Source organism: Salvia splendens, chromosome 2, assembly GCF_004379255.2.
Source record: "Salvia splendens isolate huo1 chromosome 2, SspV2, whole genome shotgun sequence".
In the NCBI taxonomy this organism is placed as follows: Eukaryota; Viridiplantae; Streptophyta; class Magnoliopsida; order Lamiales; family Lamiaceae; genus Salvia; species Salvia splendens.
Window position 1 is genome coordinate 2,869,174 of NC_056033.1, and position 21,915 is coordinate 2,891,088.

At 38.3% G+C, this 21,915-nt stretch overlaps 3 protein-coding genes across 5 annotated transcripts; 1 reads left to right on the forward strand and 2 right to left on the reverse strand.

Annotated features, from left to right (window-relative positions):
* Positions 1 to 1,504: 1,504 nt before the first annotated feature.
* LOC121765011 (endo-1,3;1,4-beta-D-glucanase-like) lies at positions 1,505 to 3,337 on the reverse strand. Of its 2 annotated transcripts, none has more exons than XM_042161054.1 (7): positions 3,108 to 3,337; positions 2,656 to 2,677; positions 2,434 to 2,554; positions 2,260 to 2,350; positions 2,091 to 2,180; positions 1,897 to 1,967; positions 1,505 to 1,746 (listed from the first exon to the last, which is right to left on the reverse strand). In XM_042161054.1, exons 1-7 carry the CDS (start codon positions 3,253 to 3,255, stop codon positions 1,606 to 1,608), a joined length of 684 nt encoding a protein of 227 aa, XP_042016988.1. In that variant the 5' UTR covers positions 3,256 to 3,337; the 3' UTR covers positions 1,505 to 1,605. The 2 variants fall into 2 exon arrangements, with proteins under 2 accessions (XP_042016988.1, XP_042016981.1); XM_042161047.1 differs by having other exon boundaries at positions 1,897 to 1,997; positions 3,108 to 3,329.
* Positions 3,338 to 5,676: 2,339 nt separating this feature from the next.
* On the reverse strand, positions 5,677 to 7,469 carry LOC121763545 (endo-1,3;1,4-beta-D-glucanase-like). The gene is made up of 7 exons (XM_042159587.1): positions 7,281 to 7,469; positions 7,182 to 7,203; positions 6,652 to 6,769; positions 6,436 to 6,526; positions 6,265 to 6,354; positions 6,084 to 6,184; positions 5,677 to 5,999 (listed from the first exon to the last, which is right to left on the reverse strand). The coding sequence occupies exons 1-7, from the start codon at positions 7,426 to 7,428 to the stop codon at positions 5,859 to 5,861; spliced, it is 711 nt and encodes a 236-aa protein (XP_042015521.1). The 5' UTR covers positions 7,429 to 7,469; the 3' UTR covers positions 5,677 to 5,858.
* Positions 7,470 to 15,778: 8,309 nt separating this feature from the next.
* Positions 15,779 to 21,767, forward strand: LOC121783579 (mediator of RNA polymerase II transcription subunit 33A-like). Of its 2 annotated transcripts, none has more exons than XM_042181696.1 (12): positions 15,779 to 16,247; positions 16,831 to 16,941; positions 17,062 to 17,409; positions 17,591 to 17,910; positions 17,990 to 18,081; positions 18,179 to 18,527; positions 18,615 to 18,822; positions 19,008 to 19,122; positions 19,232 to 19,393; positions 19,509 to 20,169; positions 20,239 to 20,445; positions 20,519 to 21,767. In XM_042181696.1, exons 1-12 carry the CDS (start codon positions 15,970 to 15,972, stop codon positions 21,616 to 21,618), a joined length of 3,951 nt encoding a protein of 1,316 aa, XP_042037630.1. In that variant the 5' UTR covers positions 15,779 to 15,969; the 3' UTR covers positions 21,619 to 21,767. The 2 variants fall into 2 exon arrangements, with proteins under 2 accessions (XP_042037630.1, XP_042037639.1); XM_042181705.1 differs by having other exon boundaries at positions 16,232 to 16,247; positions 17,171 to 17,409.
* The last annotated feature ends 148 nt before the right edge of the window (positions 21,768 to 21,915 follow it).

Sequence of the window (21,915 nt, forward strand, 5' to 3'; positions counted from 1 at the left end):
TGTCCGGGTCTGCCACTCGCATCCCTCCTGATCCGGAAGTACTTGTACTGACGCTCTAAAGCATTCACGATACGCATAAATAGATCTCGGTGCATCCTAAAACGCCGCCGGAAGAAGTTGTCCCCAAACCGCGGCTGCTCGCTGAAATAATCCTCAAACAACCGTTGGTGTGCGCGACGTGGTCCCGCGGTACTACAACTCAATGCTGGATGGGGCGAGGTATCGCCGGCTGTTGATGCTGCTGCGAGACCGCCCTCATCATGCGGTTTATCTCAGCGGACATATACGCCCGTATCTGTTCGCGGATTTGCCGCGATGCTTCACTATCCCAGCCACCACCGCCCGCACCACTACCACTGCCACCCGCACCACTACCATCCGCACCACCACTACCCCTAGCCATTTCGGGATGTCGAGAAATGTAGTTGAAGAAGAAAAACTCGTTAATACAATATAGTTTTTTTTTTAAATAAAAAAATTGCTCGTCCGTGCGCTCGTCCGTCGGGTGCTTGCAATAGCGGACAAAACGGCGGACGAGCTGATGGACGAGCGGGATATACGACGGACGAGGGGTCGTCCGCTCAGCTCGTCCGCGAGCCTCTCGACGGTTACAATAGTGGACGAGCGCGACGGACGAGCGGTTCGCCGGTCGCTCTCGTCCATTATTGTGGATGCCCTAAGAAATTATTTGAAGGGGTAGACGTGGAATATATATCTACCAGCAAATTCAACAAATCAGTGTTACGATCTTATCTTTTTTGGTCTTCAATTATTTTTCTATGCAAAAACAGCAAATCCAACTACTCAGTTTTTGGAGTATATCTTTTCTTGGTCTTTTGTTATTTTTCTATGCAAAAACTTATTCAATTGTTCTGGATTTTTTTTATCATAAGAATTAAAAATAATAATATTTAAGTGAAAAAAATACAACAAAAAAGGAAAATGAAAATAACATGAGAATAAAAATATACCACTAGGATATAAAGACTAAATGAGTGGTTTTTTTTTTATGCCAAAAACATAAATTGATAATAAAAAAATATGTAAATAACTTGTGGTGAGACGAGGAAAATACTCCCCCGTCCCAATTAAGTTGAGTCATATTTTTTTTATGACGTTCCAACAAAGTTGAGTCATTTCCTTTTCTGATAAAAAATAAAACATCTAATCACTCTTATTTTGCTTCATCATCTACTTTACTCTCTTTTATTTTTTTATTTTATTACTCCATCATTTAACTCATTCGATACTATTTCTTAATCTCGGTGTCCAAAAGAAGTGACTAAACTTAATTAAGGATGGAGAGAGTAATATGGAGTATATCATTTAAAAAAAAGTAGAACAGTAAATAGGCTAAGAAACAAATGAATAGCTAAAATTTTTGAATTGATAATAGTTCGTTTTGATTAAAAATAGGCGATTTATTTATAGGGTTCGGGTTCGGGTTCGGGTTCGGGTTCGGGTTCGGAGTACTTGGTTTTGTTTGCGTTACACATACTCCAGATTTGATAAACAAATAGTCAAATACTCATCCACAAGACCTCAGCCCCACAGTTTTATTGCCATTGGTACATAAGAATCGAGAGAGGTGAACCAATTTCAATTTCAGTTGAGATACTTAACAAACCAATCCAGCATGTCTTTCTGAGCCTCCTCAGCCTTCTTCACGCCCTCTTCGTCTTCGTCATTGTACCTCACAGTCCACCCGTGTGAGCACCCACTGAATATCTTCACAAAGCTATCCACCTGCACTATCAAGATCACATGGTATGAACATACATAATCATTTTTTAATGTTTGAGAAGGCTGGCTTTATTTGATGTGTTACGGAATTGCAAGAAGAGTAGAAACACTAACGCAAATGAAATGCAAAAGGACTCGAGCTTTAATTTTCACCTCAGGATTTGCGTTTAAGGCAGCTTCGAATTGCTTGACAAGCTCTGGTGGACACATATCGTCAAGCTCAGCTGCAAGTAAAGATAATGGGACCTTCACTCCTGAGATCGACAATGTAGAATTATTGTGGGTTAACAGGAAGGACTGCTCACTGCTGTTTCCTCATCCGTTAATTATGACACAAGATAATTTACCCTGAATATCTTCTAATGAGACGAAGGAAGGATGTATGAGCACCGCGGCTTGGATGTAAGGATGCTTCGACAGCTCCACAACCACCTTGGCTGAAGTCATAAATTCATCAAAATATGAATAATTATTAAGATGTAGCAGCAACTGAATAAGATGTAGTAATTAAGTAACCTCCCCAGCAGAAGCCAACACCTCCAATCTTGGTGATCCCTTTGCTTTTCAGGGCTTCAATAACTGGTTTTGCATCTTCAAACCCTTGATCCTGTTAAAGTGGAAGTAATGTTATGTAATAAAATTCCAATCCAGATTGATCGGCTCTAGATAGAAAAAGGCTAACTAACTGACTGGTCCATGATCTTTAAGCCATTCAGTGATCGGCTTCTGATCTGGTACGTAGGGATCTCCGTGGAAGAAATCTGGCACCACGCCACGAAATCCAGCAGCCCCGACTTTGTCTGCAATCTTCCTATATATACCCCACATTATGAGATAAGAAGCCAATAGCCATGTTATCATGAGTTAGTTACAAGTTGGAAATTTCACATAATGCAAAATCTAGAAAAGTACCTCAAATGTGGAGCTTCATATCCTGTACATAACAACCAAATGAGTAAGCTAAATAAAACAATATCAATGCTAAGTTTGTTCATATTCACAGTAGATAACCTCAACTTAAGAGGTTATCTCTCTCAATGATATGCACAAACCCTTATGTTGGAATATTGGAACCAAACACATGAAATCCCTCTCAATATACCACTAACTATTCAAGAACCTAATCAATATTTAGAACCAAAGTTCAAAATCCCATTGAAAAAGAACTAATTAAAAATACAAAGCCACCACCTCATAAAGGACATCTTGTTTGCTTGCAAGAAAACACAAAAGTGCATAGTGGAATAGCAAAAAAAAAAACTAGTTGACTCAACACAAACATGATTGGAAAAGAAAAATAGATGGAAACTTTACAAAATTACAAATCAAGAAAAGCAGAGGTATCTTATTATTATTATTATTACCAAAAACATCTGAGATCAAAATGACAGCAGCCTTGGAATTAGCAGGGCCAGAAATGTAAGAGCTAAGGCCTCCAAATTCTTCAACTTTCCCATTTCCACTGGCTGAGTTTAGAGCTGGTGGATTCTCACAACACTGAGCTCCCGACATATTGGATTTCTTGATTCTTTTCACTGTGTCGGTTCCCAAAATAAGATTATTTAAAGAGTTATTCTTTGTTTTTTACCTAAATTGAGTCAAAACATTTAGGCATGGAAATTAAAACGTTGTCGTGAAAGTAAAAGGGAGGAATAAAATAGAAAAGATAAAGATAGAGTAATTGGATGTTTTGTTTTCTTATCAAAAAATGAAATGACTTAAATTATGAATACGATTCAACTTAGTTGGATCATCCTAAAAATGAATACGACTCAACTTAGTTGGGACACGTGGAGTACTATCTTTAAATATGACTCTTCTAAAATTGTACTCCCTTTGTCCCTTAAAAATAGACTACATTTGATATTTTGGGATGTACAGTAAAAATAATTCAATTTAATTTGAAAAAAAAATTCCTCTCTAATTAGGTGGATCTCATTCTTCACTAACAATATCCTAATCATTTTTCTTTCTATCTTTTTTTACTTTATTAATGATGTATTAAAATCTGTGTCATTTCAAATATTATCTACCCCTCCATCCCACAATAATTGTCACTCTTATTGTGGGCATAGGTTTTACTAAATGTAAAGAAAAATTGATTGGAAAAGTTATTAGAATGTGAAATCCACTTTTTTATATTTATTTTATAATAAAATGTGAGTAAAATGAGTTAATAGAATGTGAGACCTACTTACCATTTATGGTAAAAATGAAGTGTGATAATTATTATGGGATAGATCGGAATGGAAAAGAGTAATAATTATCGTGGGATAAAAGGATGGGGCAGACAGCAGACGTGGACTATATACATACCAGCAACTCCAACAACTCAGTTTTAGGAGTACTAGTATATCTTTTTTGGTCTTCAATTAATTTTCTACGCAAAAACAGCAAATCCAACAACTCAGTTTTTGGAGTATGTCTTTTTGGTCTTTAATTATTTTTCTATTCAAAAAATTATTCCATTGTTCTACTATAATAAGTGATGGATTTTTTCTATAAGAATTAAAAAAATTCATATTTATTGTATTAAGTGGAGAAAAAATAGAATAGTAGAAAAGAAAATGATACTACTACTAATAAAATAAGAATAAGAATAAGAATAAGAATAAGAATAAAGTATAAAGAGTAAATTAGTGGTTTTTTTGCTTAAAATAGAAATTGATGCAAAAAAATACTACTTACTATAAATAACTTGTGATGAGACAAAGGTAAATATAATGTATGCCTTACTTTATTCTATTTTCAAGTATATATGTTTTTGCTTCAATTATCTAGTATTTTATTTTTTCTCCACTTATCGATCGTTTTGACTCGTAATGCATGATAATTTGCTTTATGAATATAGACCATCAATTTATTTTAGGATCAAACGGTTATTGTTTAAAAAAGGTAGTAGATTAGTAACCAACCCAACAAACGAATCAATAGCTTAAATTTTGAATTGATTTCGTTTCAATTCAAAATAGACGATTTGTTCCATTTTCCTTTCAATTTTCAACGTTCGGTTTTCCAGTTTTTCTTAATCCTGGATTAAAATGGGCAATTAATAGCCAGTTACAATTTTAAAGTTCTTGAATCTGAATCATATTCATAGATCATGTATAGCGGATACTGTTCAACCTATGTGAATTAGTTATAGTTCCAAAACTGAAACTACTGATCTAATTTAAATCGAATCAATAATTCTGATTTAACCGTCAATAAAAAATATTCATAGAAAAATGTAACACAAATTTTTAAATATATTATAAGTGAGTATATTGTAAGAATATTATAAATAATGAAAATAGATTCACATATTAGTTGGTAATTAATAATAAGGGGTGTGATCAATTGCTTAATAATAGTAATATCCATGGATAAAAAAATTTAATTTTATGGACGTCCGAAAAACAAAATATATGTTTGGGTTTGTTTTGATTTAAATTTTTGAAAGTTAATGTATAAAGTAACGATGTCTCTTATGATATACAAACTCAGAATGACGATTTGCTAAAATATAGTAGTACAATTAATTTATAGGTTTAATGTGGTTGATTTACTCCAGTTTGGTTTTTTCGTTTTGAATAGTACTTACTTTTTATTCTTGAGTTTCAAGATGAACCAAGTAATTTATAGGTTTAAAAGAGAGGGCACCTAAGTTTTTGTCAAGTCTCTTAAACTATATTGGATACTTTAAAACAATCAAAAGGGTGGACCTCTTATTTTTAATGAACATGAACCCTTTTTTTTGTAATTACAGCTCTATTTAATTAGAACAATCTATTTACTTAAAATTGACCAGAATTTTATATTTTCAAAATTGTAGCTATACGTTTTACTTTATGCACCATTGCCACTTTGACTAAAATAAAATCACATCTTGATCTTATAATAAAAATTATGAATAATTTAGAGCACTTTGATCATAAAAAATCAATCACTTCGTTGAATAAATATATAGTATTGTATTTTTATTATAAAGAAGGTTTCTAGCATAACCTTTCCACAAGAACATAAACCATAACATTAAACACACCATCTTTAAGATTTTCAGAAAACAATAAAAACCACTCAACAAGAAACAAAATAACATAAAAACACACATGTTTGAACTTGAACCAACATCTTTACTTGATGTATTTGGTAAACCAGTTCATCAAATCCACATGAGATTCCTCAGCACTCTTCACACCAAATTCGTCGTTGTCCTCGTACCGCACACTCCATCCGTGCCCGACACCAGGAAATATCTTCACATAGCTATCAACCTACACAACATTCACATCCTTAATTATCAGCTGCTAATTAAACAAGGCTTAAAATAACTGTCTGAAATGAATAACCATTCTTGCCTCAGATTTTTCTGCTAAAACCTCTCCTAACTGCTTCAACAGCTCAGGTGGTGCATAGTTGTCAATCTCTGCTCCCAAGATTGCAATTGGACATTTCACCTCTAAATTTTCAATCATAGGTTATAACACAGTATGTCAATAATCAATCAAACTTGAATATAGGTAAATCAAAATTTTGCACCATTTATTTGGTCTTGTGTAATAGGGCCAGGATGCAACAAAACTGCAGCATCTATGCAATCATATTTTGCTAGTCTCACCACAGCCATTCCTACAATACAAGCACCAACCATGTTAGTTAAGGAATAGAACGAAAAGGTCCGAGGCAATGAGGTCAAGAGAGTGTTGCTACCTCCCCAACAGAAACCGGCAGCGCCTACTTTCACCACACCTCTGCTTCTCAAAGCTTCAACCACATTCTTGGCATCCTCACACCCTTTCTCCTAAAATGTGGAGATAGCATGATGCGATTATTAGCCAACGGGCTAAAGAGTCATCTTTCCACTTCACAACTGGCCTAACTAGATGTCTAGTGATGGAGAAAAGGAAGGAAGGCAAGATTGCGAACCGGGGTGTGAGCAGTCGACCAGGCTTCTCGTGGCTTCTCGAAGCTGAATGGATCGCCGTTGAAGAGGTCAGGAACCACAACTAAGAAACCTAGAGCTGCAATTTTGTCAGCTAGGCTCCTACATTTTACAAGAGGTGGAGTTTAGTTTGGACAATCTTTGTTAGGACAGATCCAATAGTACTAATGTAATCACAAAATTATTCAGTTCATCAAAATATTTGATGAATTAGCCCAAATTATTTTATCTATTTAAGTCATCACCCAAAATAAACACCTCCCAAGTCCAATGTTGCCTGTCTTCATCACTGAATTGAACTACCAAATTAATCTTTTTGAAGAAGAAAGTACCAAATCACTTGATATTTTAATAGAATATGATAAGCATAACAATAAAAGCATATACAGTGAAATCAAGAAAATTTGAAATGTGATTTTGATAGAACATACTTTTCAGACTGACTCAATCAAGAAATATGAAAACAAAATCAAGATATAATTACTCAACAATCAAGAAAGTTTAGAAGTTATACCTCAACTTTGGAGCTTCATATCCTACACTCAAAAAAAATGAAAAAAAAGTCAACTGTTGATCCATGAAGAAATTGGTTGAAAATGTTGTTGTTAATTACCAAAGGCATCAGCAGCTAGAAGAATAGCAAGCTTGGAGTTTTGATCTCCTGCTACATAAGTTTGAAGGCCTCCAATTTCTTGAATATTTCCTGCTCCACATGTTGAACTCAGACTTGGGGGATTTTCTGTGCAGTGAGGCCCCAACATTTTTGCTCTCCTCTTTTCTCTTTGCTATAGTTTCAGTATAGTGCAAGATTATAAATTAGAGGATTTCATAATTTTATAATATGCTTAAGAATATTCCATTAAAACAAGCTCATGTCATGGCTTGCATAAGCTGGACTAAATGTTTGAGATTTGACCATGATCCAACTAACTAATTTTGACCAGGTTTGGGTTCGGCCCGGCCCGATCGTTCTAAAGCTAAGCGCATCAGCAACGTCGTGCCCATCAGCTCATAAATGAGCACGCACGAGTAGTGTCTTCTAATTAGTAGACGACACATGACATTTTTTCAATATCCAAAAATCGTACTACCTCCGCACTTAGAAATAGAAACTATTTTCATTTTTGTCCGTTCTTTAAAAATATGTACTTTTTTTTCTAAATTTTCTATTTTGGAATTGGACCCCACAATCCACTAACACTATTTCACCGACTTTTTCTCTTCCTCTCTCTTACTTTATCCATTTTTTTATCTCTCTTGCTTTACCAATTATTATCTCTTATTTTAACAATTGTGTATAAAAACATGTGTTGTTTCAAATGTTTCTATTGTTCAAGGCCGGAGGTAGTATTTTTTTAAAAGAAAATTTTAAATTGTTTAAAAGCCAATGATTTGAAAACAGCCTTTTTTCTATTTCTTTAATTTCAATTTTAAATACCTCACTTAATAATTAATATCAAAATTCCCTTTTCCTCCTATATGATTTATTGGGCTTGGGCCGTGGTTTTGAACTCTTTGAGCTCAATTCATTTAATGAGATATGCTACTTTTGTCTTTGTTTTTTTCTTTATAGATTATATTCAGCTGAAATGGTACAAAATCTATTTGACCACTCTTTTGTTTGCACCACTTATAATCATAATTAATTTTTTCGAGAGAAAAGAAATCATAAATGTTTAAGCCTTCGGCCCATACCCAACTCTTAACCAACCCACACCAAACCCGCAAACCTTATACTTAATCATAATAAAATATTCTTTCACCACTAATTTAAAATTAAAAATGCTTAATTTATATAAAAATATACAGTAATAGAAAAAGTAATTTTTGGTAGGTCTCTATGTTCAACCATGCTTATATTTCAGATCTTTCTGATTTACTATTTATTTATTGAATACTATAAATAAAATATTTTTTTCACGAAATGAGACAAAATAGATAATCACACATTTGTCGATATTAAGTTTATGGTTAGTTGGAAATATTAATAATAAAAAGAACAACAATAATTGTTGCTTGCTTTGGCAATATTGATTAGTTAAGGTTAGTTTGCTCCCACTTAAAGTCACATTTTTACATAAATCTAGTGCGAAATAAAAAATTCCCGTTGATAACTGTTTGATGCAATTTAATAAAAAAGTAGTAACGCGATATCAACATAGTCAAATCAGTTGAAACCTAAATAAACAAAGATAAAATGTCAATTATCAATTTTAGGATTATCATGCAACCCCACAAAGTCCCACCAACTCAATTAGAGGGCAGGTTAGTTTGTACTTTGTATGTTTCTTCTAAGTAGATGACCAAAACTAAGCACCCCACCTAATTTTACTTTGTGATTTTAATATATTTATAATTATAACTTTCATACGTTCATTGTGCTTGTTTAAGTATTACTTTTGTGTCAAATAGGTGATAACTAAAGACATATGCAATATTGTATAAAAATTGCATATAGTGTGTGGTATAAGGTGTAACACAACGTTGCAGAATCTTCTATACAATATGTAACAAGTTTTGTAGCAAAGTTGTGGGCGTGAACGTCACGTATCGTTGCAGAATCTTAGATCAATGACGTCGCGTGTTACACACTCTATTAAGAACTAGTTTTCGATATTTACATTTTATTTTCTAAACAAGAAAGGAGAAAATGAATAGTGTATGTAATGTGCGCCATACTTGTGTAGTGATTGTTCTAATTTTTTCTATCTCGTTCCAATATAATCAGATGTCTTTCAAGGTACAAACTTCCATACATAATAATCTTGTGAATACTTTGACATATAAGAATATTTATCGATTTATGCATATCATCTTTGCACAGTGATTATGTTATTTTAACATACTTATAAATTCGTAATTTGTATCTATGTGTCATTCTTAATTTCCACAAAATTTTTATCATTCTCGACTAATCTTTACCATATTGTATGTGATGCGTGGGCCCATATTTGCACTTGCTAGTACGCATGGGCATGAACATGAACATGAACATGACCAAGTCACACTCACCAACCAAACTATTATAACGTGTAATAAAGCTGCCACACCATACAAATTACACACAAATCCATTTGCAAAAATATCATTTAATAAAACCAAAAAGGACCCATTTTTTGTATTACTCCCTAAAGCAATATCATCACAAAGGCCAACCTTTGATAGGGATGTCCAACTTGTCTTCATCGCTACCTACCCCTAACCACTATCAAATTTTATTCCATTTAATTTCTTGAAATCTAATATTCATCAACAAAGTGATTTTATCCATGATGCTACATTATACGAACATTTGTATCGACACATGTTTACATTAAAAACTAATGTTCTTGAGCTAACTTAGGAATAATGGTCACTTCTAATGCTTTATTTATGGTATTACTTCCTCAAACAAATTGAATCCATGCTTGAGGGAATTTTTACTAGATGATACTCCCCTATGAATTTTAGGTCTTACATAAAGTGAGTTTATTACCACTTCCTCCTTTTTATAGTAGTGGAGACATTTCTTTTAGGCACGCAATTTAAAAAAAATTGTGTTAGAGTGGAAATATTTATAGAGTCAACTTCTAGCACAATTTTTTTTATTAATTATATAAAATAATTGCATAAAACAATTACCCCACCTCGGTGTATGGTTTGAATTCAGCGAACCGAATCACGTATACTACAATCTCTAAAATAAAATTCTTGTCTAAAATTTCAAGTGTTAAAAGAGAATTTACATGGTGAAGAAGATAACCACAATTCTCATATTTCGGAGTGAAATAAATTGTTATGAGGATTGGGGCAAAACTGCACAATCAGTTCAGTTCGGTTACCAATATACTGTTCGGCGATTAGGGACCGATATGCTGTTCAGTGATCTGACGAACTGCAATCATGCTCGGTGATTGGTCGAGTTTGTAGTCGTGCTCAGGGATTAACCGAACTCAATGTTCGGTGTTGAGCTCGGTGCTCAATGTTCGGTGTTGAGCTCGGTGCTCAGTGCTCGGTGTTGGTGCTCGGTGTTGGCCGAACTTAAACGAGTTCGGAGTTGACAGTTGTTATTAACTGATGCACGTCGTCGGATGCGACTAGTTAGTTAGCTTTAAATGAAAGCCGTTAGGTTTGAACTAGTTGTTAGATAAGTGTTAGTTAAATAGAGCCGAGCTGTGGAAAAAGAAAAAATTTTTTCATCCAAGAGTTTTGTAATCTTCCACACAAATAAAACACAAGATTTCCATTGACTCTCCAAGAATTGTTTTCTTGCTTATTCATTTTCATATCAAGTATTCGTTCTTCTCGTTCCGGAATCGATCTCGTTGTGATAACAAGATTGAGTCGCGTATCTGATAGCATTACAAATTGGCGCCGTCTGTGGGAATCGAAGAAGGACGACGAATTCAACAATGTCTACCGCAAAGTTCGACGTTGAGAAATTCACCGGCGAAAATGATTTCGGCCTGTGGAGATTGAAGATGAGAGCTGTTCTGATGCAGCAAGGCGTCTGGGATTATGTGAAATCCAAGACGGACAAGAAAGAGATTCAAGGGATGGATGCGGCGAAATGTCAAGAACTGGAATACAAGGCGTATAGCTCGATTGTCTTGTGCCTCAGCGATAGAGTCTTGAGGGAGGTTCAGAAAGAGGATGATGCCGCGGGAGTGTGGGAGAAATTGGAGAAAATATATATGGAGAAGTCAATCTCCAATAGGTTGCATCTCAAGCAAAGATTGTTCAACTTTAGATTTTCTGACTCCAAGAATCTGGCGGATCAGCTGGAAGATTTTCGAAAGTATATAGATGATCTTGAGGGTGTGGATGATCCCATGAAAGATGAGGATAAAGCTTTGATGTTATTGAATGCTCTGCCTCAGAGTTTTGAGCAATTCAAAGACTCAATACTTCTTGGAAGGGATTCGAAAGTGACTTTGGAGGAGGTATTTTCTGCATTAAAGCTGAAGGCAATGCAGAAATGTGTCAGCAAGCCAATCGATCAAGCTGCTGAAAGCCTCAATGTGAAGGCAACTTCAAAGAAACAATTCAAATTCAAGAAACCCCCATCTGACAAGTGGAAGCCAAGATCATCTAAGGAAGGAGATCAAAAGGAATCTAGAAGCTGCTTCTGGTGTAAGAAACCAGGACACATCAAGCAAAATTGTTTTGCTTGGAAGAAAAAGCAATCTGAAAATCACAAAGGAGATGGTACAGCAGCTATCACTGAGGAAATTGAAGAGGCAAGAGCTCTCAATGTGGTGGAGGATAGCCCATTATCAAGGCTATGGATCATGGACTCAGGCTGCAGTTTCCATATGTCCTCCAATCTCGACTGGTTCCAAGATTTAAAGGAATCTGAAGGCTCGGTGTTGCTGGGAGATGACCATGTGTGTGATGTAAGGGGTGTTGGGAGCATATGTTTGAGGATGGACAATGGAATTTTCAGAACTCTCACTGATGTGAGATACATCCCATCCATTAAAAGGAATCTTATATCCTTGGGTCTTCTTGAGAAGAATGGCTACGAATTGACTCTCTTTGGTGGAGAGATGCTTGTCAAAAAGGATGGCCAAATGATCATGAAGGCTGTCAGAAACAATGTGCTCTATTATCTGAAAGCTGAGGCAGTTGCTGGAACAGCTAACAACACACAAAAGACCATCAATTGGCATGCTAGGCTGGGCCATGTGGGGGACACTGGGCTGATGCAGCTGGTAAAGCAAGGCATTATTCAGATGGCTGATTCAGAGATACAAAGAGCCATTGGATCGTGTGAAGAATGCATTCTTGGCAAAAACAAGAAGCTGCCATATGGAGTGGGCAAACATAACTCAACACAACCTCTCCAATATGTTCACAGTGACATATGGGGTCCTGCACCAGTAAATAGCATTGGAGGAGGCAGGTATTTCTTATCATTTGTTGATGATTTTTCAAGAAAGGTTTGGATAATGATCATGAAAGAAAAGTCAGAGACCTTCAAGAAATTTCAGGAGTGGTGTACTGCAGTTGAGCTAGAAAAGGGGAAGCCTTTGAGATGCCTAAGAACTGACAATGGGCTGGAATTTTTGTCCCATGAGTTTGATGAGTTTTGCAAGAGAAAAGGAATTAAAAGGCATAGAACGGTGCCTCACAACCCACAACAAAATGGGGTCGCCGAGAGAATAAATAGAACCATTCTTGAAAGGGTAAGATGCATGTTGATAGCATCTGGAATGTCAAAACCATTTTGGGCAGAAGCAGCCTCCACAGTTGTTGTTTTAATCAACAAATGCCCCTCTGCTGCCATTGAAAATCAGACTCCGGATAGTAGATGGTATGGATCTTATGGAGACTATTCAAAATTAAGACCATTTGGGTGTAGAGCATATGCTCACATCAAACAAGGAAAGCTGGAACCAAGGGCTCTCAGATGTGTGATGATAGGCTATCAGGTTGGAGTTAAAGGTTACAGATTATGGTGCTGTGAGGAAGGGAATAAGAAGGTTGTCATCAGTAGGGATGTTATTTTCAGGGAATCTGAAATGCCTTTCTTCATGAAGCAAGTTCAGACTGTTGAGTTTGAGGTGGAGGGTCAGAGGGAATCCTCATCTGATGCTGTAAGAAGTCCACCAGATACTGTGAGAAATTCACAAGAAACCAGTGTTGGTGGATCCTCTGAACATGAAAGTAACATCAAGACTCCACAGAGACTGGTTGCAAGAGACAGAACCAGAAGAAGGATCAAGCTCCCTTCCAGATTTCAGGATTTTGATATGATGCACTATGCACTGGCCATAGCTGAGGAGATGGACTATCATGAGCCTTCAAATTACAAGGAAGCAATAAGGAGTCCGGAGAAGGATCAGTGGCTATTAGCCATGCAGGAGGAGATTGATAGCTTGTACAAAAATCACACATGGATTTTGGTGTTGAGGCCAACTGATCAGAAAACAGTTGGTTGTAAATGGATTTTTAAGAAGAAAATTGAGGCCTTCAACAACAATCAAATCAGATTTAAAGCCAGGTTGGTGGCCAAAGGCTTTACACAAAAGGAGGGAGTAGATTATAATGAAATATTCTCCCCTGTGGTAAAGCATAGCTCCATCAGGATTCTACTTGCCATTGTTGCTCAGAGAAATTGGGAATTGCAGCAACTCGATGTCAAAACAGCCTTTCTTCATGGAGAGCTCGAAGAGAAAATTTACATGGAGCAGCCTCCTGGTTTTGTCCAACCAGGAAATGAAGGAAAGGTGTGTTTGCTGAAAAGAAGCCTGTATGGTCTAAAACAAAGTTCAAGACAGTGGTATCTCAGGTTCAATGAGTTCATGCATAAGATCGGTTTTGAGAAGTCTTTGTATGATCATTGTGTCTTCATCAAGAGAAGAGGTGGAGTTGCTGTGGCATATCTACTATTGTATGTAGATGATATGCTGATCTCTGCAGAGCATAAGGAAGAGGTGGAGTTAGTGAAAGGTGATCTGAAATCTGAATTTGATATGAAGGATCTTGGAGATGCAAAGAAGATCCTTGGAATGGAGATCATAAGGGATAGAGACAAGAAAAGGATATGGCTAACTCAGAAAGATTACATCAGGAATGTGATCAAGAAATTTCAGATGGATAAAAGCAAACCAGTGAGTGTGCCCCTGAGCCAGCAGTTTAAGCTCAGTGTAAATCAGTGCCCTAAAGATGATAGTCAGAGAAGAGAGATGGATAAAATCCCATATGCAAACATAGTGGGAAGCATCATGTACACCATGGTGTGTACAAGGCCAGACATCAGCCAAGCCATAAGTGTTGTGAGCAGATACATGGCAGATCCAGGTATGGAGCATTGGCATGCTTTAAAATGGATACTAAGGTATCTGAATGGTACTCAGGATTATGGCATACTGTTTGATGGAAGTAAGAATTTTGATGCACAGCCTCTATTGGGATATTGTGATTCTGATTTTGCTACTAACATTGACACAAGGAAGTCCCAATCCGGCTATGTTTTCTGCATGTATGGAGCTGCTGTAAGTTGGAAGTCGAGTTTGCAATCTGTGGTGGCACTCTCAACAACTGAGGCAGAATATATTTCCATGGCTGAGGCCGTAAAGGAGAGCATGTGGCTGAAAGGAATCTGCTCGGATTTTGGAGTTGATCAAGGAGCTGTGACTGTATTATGTGATTCAAATAGTGCCATATGTTTGTCAAAACATCAGACATTCCATGAGAGGAGCAAGCATGTGGATGTTAAGCTTCATTTTGTGAGGGATGAAGTTGAAATGGGCTCAGTGAAGATTGAAAAGGTAGCTACTGAGCACAATGCAGCTGATATGCTAACAAAGGTGTTGCCCGGACTTAAGTTGAAGTATTGCATGGATTTGGTGAATCTGATTCAGCTGGAGTGATTGTGGAAGATGGATGAAATCTATGGATTGTCCAGTTATGTCCCAAGGTGGAGATTTGTTATGAGGATTGGGGCAAAACTGCACAATCAGTTCAGTTCGGTTACCAATATACTGTTCGGCGATTAGGGACCGATATGCTGTTCAGTGATCTGACGAACTGCAATCATGCTCGGTGATTGGTCGAGTTTGTAGTCGTGCTCAGGGATTAACCGAACTCAATGTTCGGTGTTGAGCTCGGTGCTCAATGTTCGGTGTTGAGCTCGGTGCTCAGTGCTCGGTGTTGGTGCTCGGTGTTGGCCGAACTTAAACGAGTTCGGAGTTGACAGTTGTTATTAACTGATGCACGTCGTCGGATGCGACTAGTTAGTTAGCTTTAAATGAAAGCCGTTAGGTTTGAACTAGTTGTTAGATAAGTGTTAGTTAAATAGAGCCGAGCTGTGGAAAAAGAAAAAATTTTTTCATCCAAGAGTTTTGTAATCTTCCACACAAATAAAACACAAGATTTCCATTGACTCTCCAAGAATTGTTTTCTTGCTTATTCATTTTCATATCAAGTATTCGTTCTTCTCGTTCCGGAATCGATCTCGTTGTGATAACAAGATTGAGTCGCGTATCTGATAGCATTACATAAATGATAGAGAGACGAGAGCTTATCTTAATGTATATGAACACATTGTTACTAAGCAGTGATAATAAAACAAAATAGAGTAGTAACAAGAGTTTCCATATATGATTGGAAATTTAGAGAGTATTTTAATCTAATAAAAAAGTAGTTGGGGAAGCATAATCCACTGGAATCCCACTTCCTTGGGTTTGACATTCACATTAGAAACCAACCACTTTTCACTTTGCTGCATTCTTGAATTTCTCCCTTTTCTTTAATCCCACAACCGCAAACTGGAATCTTTTTTGTTTCTAACCAATGATGAGCTTGTGAGGAAGAAGATGGCAATGGAGGTGAGCTGCAGCAGCATTTGGGACACTATTTTGTTGCAAACTAAGGTGGCCCAAGACAAGGGCAGCGACCCATTGCTGTGGTCAATCCAAATCTCCTCCTATTTGAGCTCTGCTGGAATCACTCTGCCTTGTGTTGAATTAGCCAACCATTTGGTTTCTCACATTTGTTGGCAAAACAATGTGCCCATTGCTTGGAAATTCTTGGAAAAGGCATTAGCTCTCAAGATTGTGCCTCCCTTTCTTGTTCTTGGATTGCTTTCACAAAGGTTTCTTTGAAATCCGTGTCTGCTTTTCTACTTGAAAAATACTTGGTGTTGTTTGGCCAGCAAAAGGTTCCTACCTTTTGTTTTTTTTTGTAATTTGTGATTTTCTGTATTTTTTTATTCTTCTTGTTCTGATCTTTAGTGGTGTGGCTGCAGTGATATTGGCAGGTTTTAAATGGTTGAATTTGATAATATTGTGTAGTTTGTTTGATTTACTTTTTTTTAGAGTTGGTGTATTATGCTTTTGATTTCATGATGCATAGAATAATTAATGTCAATATTTTGAACAATCATATGCAGTTGCTTTCTTTTTTCCTTCTTCGTGTTCTTACATTATGATTATGGCATGGGTGGAAAATGAAGAGTGTGTCGATTATGCTCTCTATCTCGTGTTCGTCTCAAGTTTACTTGCTCTCTATCTCGTGTTCGTCTCAAGTTTTCTTGCTTATTGTAAGCTCAGTAAGTTGCGTTCCAATGCTTTATAGAAACAGGATATCTTCTGCAATATGTGGAGAAGTGTGTTACAAAATCATTTATTTTGTTTTGCTCGAATTCTTAAGTTTCTTATTTCTCTATCCGTGAACAGAGTGATCCCATATCGAGGTTCTTGTCCAGCAGCGTTTAGGTTATACCTGGAACTCCTCAAAAGGCACGCTTTTTCCCTGAAAGAGTACACAGATTTGCCAAACTATGAGAAGTAAGCATCTTCATGTTCATGTTGCTTCATTTACTGGTGAATCATATCATTTCCTATCTTTTAGTGTTGCCCGAGTTAAGATACTCTAAATGTCGTTGTTGATCAATCTTGTTCTTGTAGGACCATGTTTTCACTTGATGAAATCCTCCAGTTATCTTTCCTGTTTGGCTTGCAAGCCAATGAAGCTAGTGTGCTGTTGGTTCTCTTCATCTTCTCTATTGTTTGGCAGTTGGTTGACGCAGCATTGGATGATGAAGGGCTGCTTCAACTTGTGGAGATGGAGCCTCGATGGCCTGTCAAACCTCAAGATATGGAAGTTGATAATGTCCCCGGCATTTTTGAAGGGAAGAGGAAAGAATATAATGAGAGACTGAGAGCTGTTAATACTGTCTTTGCCATTGAGTTATTGGGGGAGTTCTTGCAAAATAAAATAACTTCAAGGATTCTTCACTTGGCTGGCCAAAACATGTTAGAACTCAAATCCCTTTTACCAATTTTTCCCTTCAATTTTTCACATATTATTTTGTTTTTCCCTTGAATGATTCTTGGTGGGAATAAACATAATTTCACAAAATTGGTTGATAGTTTCAGTATCTTGTAGCAATGTAGCAAGTACATTTATGTCTCTCTCTCTCTCTCTCTCTCTCAGGTGTACACATTGGAAAACCTTCACTCAGCGAATGGAGCTTCTTGTTGAAAACTCCTCATTTCTGAGAAACTCGAAAACCATTAAACCCGAAGCTCTACTTCAGTTTCTATCAGACACTGAAAGAAGCAATCATCGTCACTTCAAGCCAAGCTTAGTGCAGGAGTTCCATCCTGGGTTACAATCCAGACCTCTCATTAACTATGCTGGCCTCTGTCTTGGAACTAGCCGGTCTGCTCTCTGGCTTCCTCTCGACATGCTGCTAGAAGATGCAATGGATGGTTCACAAGTGAATGCTACAAGTGCCGTAGAAATCATCACAGGTAACAAGAATTATGTTTGAGGCTCAAGTTTCTGTACAAAATGCACCAAAGATTCTAGTTCATGACTTCATTTCTACAGGTTTGGTTAAATCTCTTCAAGCAACTAATGCAGCCTCTTGGGACGAGATCTTTCTCGGACTTTGGATGGCTGCTCTTCGCCTTGTTCAGAGAGTGAGAACATAACAGAACATATCCTTCACTAATTAGTTCTCTGCTATGATAGTCAGATAGTGGATAAGTCATAAGTGAATCTGCATTGCATTTGCAGGAGAGGGATCCCATTGAGGGACCGGTGCCTCGACTGGATACTCGTCTGAGCATGTTGCTGTCAATCACAACCCTCATAGTTGCTGATCTTGTTGGGGAAGAGGAAAGTGCAGCCATGGATGAGATTGGATATGGTTTTGGAGCCGAGCATCACGTTCCTGGGAAACGAAGAAAGGATTTGATATTTAGTCTCCAAAATCTACAAGATTATCAGAGCTTGCTCACACCACCACAGTCAGTCATACCTTCTGCTAATCAGGCTGCTGCTAAAGCCATGATGTTTGTTTCTGGCATTAACGCCAGTACATACTTCGAGTGCATCAGCACAATGGACATGCCGGTTAACTGCTGTAAGTAACACATCGTCTTATTCAGTATTATTACGAAACAAATATAGTACATCAGAAAACAATGAAAACCTACATTTTCTGCTGCAGCTGGAAGCCTTTACCATTTAATTGTTGAGTCGTGCATAGCTAGAAATCTCTTGGACACATCTGCCTATTTGTGGCCCGGTTATGTAAATGGTCGCATCAACCAGTTACCGCGCAATGTACCAACTCAAGTTGGGTGGTCATCATTTATGAAAGGGGCACCTCTCACTCCCATGATGATCAGTGCTTTAGTCTCTACGCCTGCTTCAAGGTATGCAGCGCCTTGCTCATACCCTGTTAATCGACAACAAGAAACTCAACTAAATGTTAAGAAAACATTCTTTATTTACAACCTGTGGAATGGCTTTTTGTCAAGTGATTTTTTTTCCTTGAGCGTTGATTCAATAATTTTTTTGAGTAGAGTAACTAAATTTGAGCTCATGGATTTAATGGAAGCTTTGCAGAGATCGAAAAAATCTTTGAGATAGCAACCAAAGGATCAAGTGATGAAAGGACAGCTGCTGCTTCTGTTCTTTGTGGGGCCTCGTTGATTCGTGGATGGAGCATTCAGGTAATGGGGATTTTCTTGTTCCTACGTAGCTAGTTATGGCTTTTCAAATTTGGCCCTTGTTACCAAAGATGATACATATCTAACTGCATATGAACTTTTCCTTGTGCAGGAGCACATTCTTTATTTTATAACTAGATTACTATCTCCTCCGGTTCCCGTCGACTATTCTGGGAGCGAAAGCCACTTGATAGCCTGTGCTCCCATGCTCAATGTTCTCCTTGTCGGAATCTCACCAGTTGACTGTGTTCAGATTTTCTCCATCCATGGCTTGGTATGTAACGCTGTGATCATATTTCTGTTTCAAATATTGTATAACTAGGAAGGAGAGAGTTTAGCCTTGAGACACTGAGGAAGTCAATAAAGAGGACTGTACTTTCCTTTGACAGGTTCCGGAGCTTGCTGGTTCATTGATGACAATATGTGAGGTTTTCGGTTCATGTGTGCCGAACATCTCATGGACCCTGACCACTGGAGAAGAAATATCAGCCCATGTCGTTTTTTCAAATGCATTTGCCCTTCTTCTAAAGCTGTGGAGATTTAATCATCCTCCCATCGAGTATGGAGTAGGAGACGTGCCTCCGGTAGGATCCCAGCTCACTCCCGAATACCTGTTACTGGTACGGAATTCGTACCTAGTTTCATCAGGTAACTTACTCAAGGATCCAAACCGGAGGAGGCTTGCTCAGGTAGCCAGTTCTACATCATCCAAACCCATATTCGTGGACTCGTTCCCCAAACTAAAAGTGTGGTATAGACAGCATCTGTCTTGCATAGCTTCTCCTCTCACTGGCCTCGTCAACGGGACTCCTGTTCTTCACACTGTTGATACACTACTTAACATGATGTTCCGAAATATAAACAGAGGAAACCAAACTGTGACTATTGTCTCATCCGGAAGTAGCAGCTCGTCTGGACCGGGAAGCGAGGATGGTTATCTGAGGCCTAAGTTACCTGCTTGGGATATACTCGAAGCTGTCCCCTTCGTGGCTGATGCTGCTCTAACTGCGTGCGCTCATGGAAGATTGTCGCCTCGCGAACTCTGCACAGGTCTTTTGCCTTTTCAATTTCGATAATATTTGACACTCAACCTTAATGGTTGGCATTCTTGCTGGACAGGGCTGAAAGATTTGGCTGATTATCTTCCGGCAACTTTGGCTACCATAGTGAGTTACTTCTCGGCTGAAGTGACTCGAGGAGTATGGAAGACGGTTTTCATGAACGGAACAGATTGGCCGAGTCCGGCTGCTAATCTCTCCAATGTCGAGGAACAGATCAAGAAAATATTAGCAGCCACCGGTGTCGATATCCCAAGTCTTGCTGCAGGTTTTCTTTCAGGAATTTGATTCTCTTGAGCGATAGACTTCATAAATGTGGCAACTTATTACTTCTTCTGTAGGAGGGAGTTCTCCGGCTGCACTTCCGTTGCCTCTGGCGGCATTTGTGAGCCTCACCATAACCTACAAGCTCGATAAAGCCTCCCAACGTTTTCTGGATCTGGCCGGACCAGCTCTGGAGTCCCTTGCTGCAGGCTGCCCGTGGCCATGCATGCCGATAGTTGCATCTCTGTGGACTCAAAAGGCGAAGCGTTGGAGTGACTTCCTCGTCTTCTCTGCTTCTCGAACTGTCTTCCTGCACAGCAACGACGCTGTTGTTCAGCTCCTTCGGAGCTGCTTCAGTGCCATCCTAGGATTCAACAGCAGCTCCAGCATCTCAAGCAATGGCGGGATTGGAGCTCTTTTAGGCCATGGATTCGGGTCTCATTTCAATGGCGGGATCTCTGCTGTCGCCCCGGGGATCTTATATCTGAGAGTTCATCGCTCGATCAGAGACATCATGTTCTTGAGGGAGGAGATAGTTTCTCTGCTCATGCAAACCGTACAAGATATAGTCCACGGAGGCCTCCCGGGAAGGCCTAACAACGGGAAGAACCATGGCGGGCGTTCTTCTCTCGCTGCAGTTTTAACAAAGGTGAAGCTAGCAGCATCGCTCGGTGCTTCTGTCGTGTTTTTGACCGGAGGACTGGGGCTCGTGCAGTCGCTGATCAAGGAAACTCTTCCATCTTGGTTCATGTCAATGAACCAAGGAGGGGAGAGGGGTGGAATGCTCCCAATGCTCCGAGGCTACGCCCTGGCATATCTAGCTGCGCTGTCGGGAGCTTTCATCTGGGGCGTCGACTCATCAGCATCATCAGCAGCCTCAAAACGCCGGCCCAAGATCCTCGGGTGCCACATGGAGTTCGTGGCGAGTGCGCTAGACGGGAAGATATCAGTAGGGTGTGATCGAGCTACTTGGCGCGCCTATGTGTCGGGATTCCTGAGCTTGGTGGTGCGATGCACGCCTACGTGGATACAGGACTTGGACGCTAGGCTGCTGAGGAGGCTGTCGAAGGGTCTGAAGCGCTGGCACGAGGCCGAGCTCGCCCTCGCTCTTCTTGGAGCTGGTGGAGTTGGGGTCATGGGCTCAGCAGCTGAGCTAGTTGTGGAAAGTGAGTTGTAACTTTGTTTTCTAACTTCGGAAATTTTGTAGATCAATTGAATGCTTTGTACAGGAGATAAGTAGTTACTAATTTTAACAGAAATATGTGTACAAAGTAGAAAATGGAAGGTTTACAATTTCAAAAGTTGCAATTTTATGACTACTACCAACCAACCAGTGCACAATTTCATTAGTACTATTTGTAGTTTGATATGTGTCAAATCAACAACAAAGATCTAATCTTGAACACTAATCGTTTGTTTATTAGTACTCCGTATTAGTTAGTTAGTTAAAATTTTGTCTTAAAATATCTGTAAA

What these genes read in the sequence shown, in the direction of transcription:
- LOC121763545 (XM_042159587.1), bottom strand. Translation starts at nt 7,428, where the DNA reads ATGTTGGGGCCTCACTGCACAGAAAATCCCCCAAGTCTGAGTTCAACA. An exon ending in GGTCGACTGCTCACACCCCG is followed by an intron (nt 6,527 to 6,651) that starts GTTCGCAATCTT and finishes TCCACATTTTAG; the next exon opens with GAGAAAGGGTGTGAGGATGC. An exon ending in TGCCGGTTTCTGTTGGGGAG is followed by an intron (nt 6,355 to 6,435) that starts GTAGCAACACTC and finishes CTTGTATTGTAG; the next exon opens with GAATGGCTGTGGTGAGACTA.
- LOC121783579 (XM_042181696.1), top strand. Translation starts at nt 15,970, where the DNA reads ATGGCAATGGAGGTGAGCTGCAGCAGCATTTGGGACACTATTTTGTTG. An exon ending in TTCGTGGATGGAGCATTCAG is followed by an intron (nt 19,123 to 19,231) that starts GTAATGGGGATT and finishes TTCCTTGTGCAG; the next exon opens with GAGCACATTCTTTATTTTAT. An exon ending in TATCCCAAGTCTTGCTGCAG is followed by an intron (nt 20,446 to 20,518) that starts GTTTTCTTTCAG and finishes CTTCTTCTGTAG; the next exon opens with GAGGGAGTTCTCCGGCTGCA.
- LOC121765011 (XM_042161047.1), bottom strand. Translation starts at nt 3,255, where the DNA reads ATGTCGGGAGCTCAGTGTTGTGAGAATCCACCAGCTCTAAACTCAGCC. An exon ending in CTCATTAGAAGATATTCAGG is followed by an intron (nt 1,998 to 2,090) that starts GTAAATTATCTT and finishes TGTCGATCTCAG; the next exon opens with GAGTGAAGGTCCCATTATCT. An exon ending in CCTTAAACGCAAATCCTGAG is followed by an intron (nt 1,747 to 1,896) that starts GTGAAAATTAAA and finishes TTGATAGTGCAG; the next exon opens with GTGGATAGCTTTGTGAAGAT.